Here is a 3,887-nt window from a genome sequence, read left to right on the forward strand (position 1 = left end):
TTTTGCAGTGTGCGTTCGTACTTCTTTGTGTTCTTCATGGAATCGATGTTTCTGTCCCGAAATCGATCTGTTTGTTGTTTTCTAGTGTCGTAATTATATTTTCTAGCTAGTATACACCAATCCGCACGCACGCATTACAACTTTTACAAGATTTAACAAGTTTTTGAATCGGATTGATCCGCCGGCATGTCCGTGGCGTACTTATTCCACGAATCCAAATTGGCGTCTAGATTGTCGTTTTTAACATGGAATTCGAGTTCCATTCGCACCAGTATGCATATATTAGTGAATCAAATGTTTAATCTGGTTGCAATTTTGCTAGAATCGCTAATTCGGTAGTTGCCCGTGGAGAGCAGTTCCGCCGTTGTCAGTTCATCGATTTCTAGTCGATTTCGCTTATTTGTTTTTGTTTCTGTTAAATTGATTTGTTTTTAGCCGTCAAATTCATACTAGAATACTCATTGAATTACTAAAAGTCAAACTGGAATTCGCGATCGAATCCGTTGGCAGGTTTGCGTTCCGTGCGTCGTCGGATCATGCGGGTGTGTATGAGTTCATCGTTTTTTTCGTGAATTATTGTTTTGATTGAGTTATAGTAGGTGTTATATCGTTATTAATTCCAGATATACTCATATATAGTTTGTTTGTTTCGATTTTGTTTCCGACCTGTTCGTCAAATCGACCGATCATCTATGTTGCAAACTGAACTTTTCAGTGTAGCGTGGTTGTACTTCTGCTCTCTGTAGTTTGTTCTTTCTTTGTTTTCCGTTGCGATTTTCATGTTTTTCTAGATAAGGTTTATCTTATCCATTGCTTTTTTGTGTGTTTTTATTGTTAGCTGTGCGGATGGATAATTTTGCTGGTGGTTTGTATAGTGACCTTCTTCGTATCCGCGTCCGTACTTCTCGGGCGGTCTAGCTATACTTCTATCAGATAATGTTTATCTTCTATGCACGTTTTTCTCTATTCTGTTCACGCCTATATAAGTGTTCCTTTCTCATTGAGCGCAGCCATAAACTTGATCAGATCTTTCTTCTTTTCTATCATCTCCCAATGGCCAAAACTCCCTTCTCCCACGAATACAAACTTCCTTACCATGGCACAACCGAGATGAATGTGTTGTACACCAACACGACATCCAGAGTAGAGGCATGGCTTACTTCAATTGAATCTACCCTTGATGCTTCTGAAAGGAAGATTGTGGGGATAGATGTTGAGTATGACAGGCTTAGAGGATCCAACATTAATCCGAAGAAGGCCGCTGTCATCCAACTTTGTGTGGGCACTGAAGTTTTGGTGTACCACGTTTGCCATGCTGATGAAAGGAGTGAGAAGTTGTATAATTTCCTATATGGGTACCGGTACACATTCGCTGGATTCTGCACTGCTGAAGATCGTAATGTTCTTGGTCGTTCTCAATTTTATATCCATAATATCAAGGACATCCAGATGATTTGGAGAGACCCGGACAACAAGAAGAGGACTCAAGGTCTGAAAGATGTTGCTGCAGCCATTATAGATCCATTTTACATGAAGATGAAAGATGGATTTGGTAGGACGGAGCATAGCATGTGGGCTAATGCGCCTCCTCTCCCACCTGAACATATTTTATATGCTGCTAGGGATGCATATGTGACCGACGAGGTGTATAAGCGTTTGGATGTTTTCGAGAGAGGATTTTTTTTCTCTTTACAAACGTTCCGAGAAGAAACGTGGCAGGGATTGGTGAATACCTTAAAGTAGTTTGATTAGTTTTCCTTATGAATTTATCCAAAATGTATTCCTTTAGTTTTATATAGTTTTATAATGTAATCCGGTATTCGAGTTTATCCTTAATAAATTTCATTTTATTTTTTGTGAACAAACATGTACTTCTTTTTTTATTTTCGTTACAGTATATCATGTTTGTTGTCATTTTTCACGCAACTAAAGGTTTATTATTCTTATGGAACTCAAGATTTTAGAGCTTGTACTTCTTTTGTTTATACTGCAGTACTTCCCCTTGATCAATAATTGTACTTTCGGTTGTTCATCGAGATTGTTACTGAAGATCAAGATTCATATGTTTGTACTTCGTAGTTCGTCCTCCTTCCTTTTTTTTGTAATGTGTACTTCGTAGATCTTACTTATGTGCTTCTTGTGCCTCTACTCTTGTACTTCCTGGTGAGAGGGGGGTTGGGGGGGTTTCCCCCCATACATAAAATCTAATATATATTTTGTTACTGCAGATCAAGATTTATAAGGTGTACTTTGTAGCTCTTACTTATGTACTTCTTGTGCCTCTACTCTTGTACTTCCTGGTGGGGGAGGGGGGGGGGGGTTCCCCCCCATACATAAAATCTATTATATATTTTGTTACTGCAGATCAAGATATATAAGGTGTACTTCGTAGCTCTTACTTCTGTACTACTTATGCCTCTACTCTTGTACTTCCTCTGTAATTTTGTTATTGGAATTCAAGATTCATAGTTTGTACTTTTCTTTGTTGTGAGCTCGTGCTTCTATTAGTTTTATTCGGTACTGTTCTTCACTTTATCCTACATGGGATATTCTATTTGATGTATTTCTTTTATAATTTAATATTATGAGTTTGTACTTTGCTTTTGTATCGTTTTGTACTTTTTTTTCAAGCCTGTACTTCTATTATGCAGAGTCATCTATGATATATATTTTTTTAATTGTATTCCTGTAAATTAAGGTTGTACTTACTTGTACTTGTATCATGTACTTCCTTATCGTGTATGCTTGTATTTCCTTTTTGCTGCCCTTTGTTTTTTGTTGAGGCTGTACTTATTTGACTGACAGGCCAGGTAACGGCCCAGTCGGGCTTTTCTGGGCCCGATTTGTTACGAATTGGTATTTAATTCCCTTTTATTTTTTAGTGGTAATTACAAAACTATGGTAATTGTTTTTTGGCCCAGTCCATAATTTTCGGCCCATTTAATTGTGGCCCGGTGGCGTCCGTATGCGTCTCTTACACCATAACTGCAAGTTGCGTAGCCGTTCCGCACGGTCCGGACGGCGTAACTCCACCTTCCCCACTCTCTCTTCGCTTTCCTCATCTCTCGTCGCAGAGAGGAACTGCTGCACGGTTGCGGCGACGGAGCCGCTGCCTTCTTCCGATAGGATCTACTTCTCCGCGCCCCTCCCTATCTCGCGCGGTACTTCTATTCTCTCTATCCTTCTCCGGCCCCTCAAATTTTCTCCCGCGAATGCTCTCGTGAGGTTGTGTTCCGGATTAGGGGTTCTGTTCATAGCTTAGCGTTTCCTGCTTGTAGATCTTATTTGTTCTTTCTTTTTGTATCGCGCAGCGTGTCTTCTTGTTTGTCTGCTGCATTCTCCTCGGACTAATTCGCTTTGATTTTTGCTTTTTGATGTGTGGTTGGTTGCAGGGTTCGTGTTCATATGCTTCTGATCTACGCGTTGACTGGGAGAGGTCGATTTTATTTCTTTAGTCATGGAGCCTGCCCCGAAGTCCCCACTGCCTCAGGAAACCCAAGGTAATTTTAGGTTTTCGTTTTTGTTTTCTGTTACTTAATTCTGGCGAAATTGTTTGCATGCTTTTTTTTTGTCCCTCATGCTTGTTGTGCTTCCCTTAGATCTCGAACTAGTTTGCTTGTGCAGTTATTTTTTATTTTTTATTTTTTTCAACTGCTTGAAGATGTAGGGATTCGTTGCATAGAAAACAAAATATTTCCTACCGCGAACACGCAATCCAAGCCAAGATGCAATCTAGAAGACGGTGGCAACGAGGGGATGATCGAGACTCACCCTTGAAGATTTCCAAAGCCTACAAGATGAGGCTCTAGTTGCTGCGGTAGACGTTCACTTGCCGCTTGCAAAAGCGCGTAGAAGATCTTGATCACGGCGCCACGAACGGGCAACAC

General features: G+C 40.2%; 1 protein-coding gene across 1 annotated transcript; it reads left to right on the plus strand.

Annotated features, from left to right (window-relative positions):
* The first annotated feature begins 1,053 nt into the window (after positions 1-1,053).
* LOC139838119 (uncharacterized) lies at positions 1,054-3,415 on the plus strand. The gene is made up of 2 exons (XM_071827474.1): positions 1,054-1,654; positions 3,393-3,415. The coding sequence occupies exons 1-2, from the start codon at positions 1,054-1,056 to the stop codon at positions 3,413-3,415; spliced, it is 624 nt and encodes a 207-aa protein (XP_071683575.1).
* The last annotated feature ends 472 nt before the right edge of the window (positions 3,416-3,887 follow it).

This window comes from Lolium perenne, chromosome 3 (genome assembly GCF_019359855.2).
Source record: "Lolium perenne isolate Kyuss_39 chromosome 3, Kyuss_2.0, whole genome shotgun sequence".
NCBI lineage: Eukaryota > Viridiplantae > Streptophyta > Magnoliopsida > Poales > Poaceae > Lolium > Lolium perenne.

What these genes read in the sequence shown, in the direction of transcription:
- LOC139838119 (XM_071827474.1), top strand. Translation starts at nt 1,054, where the DNA reads ATGGCCAAAACTCCCTTCTCCCACGAATACAAACTTCCTTACCATGGC. An exon ending in GACCGACGAGGTGTATAAGC is followed by an intron (nt 1,655 to 3,392) that starts GTTTGGATGTTT and finishes GGTTGGTTGCAG; the next exon opens with GGTTCGTGTTCATATGCTTC.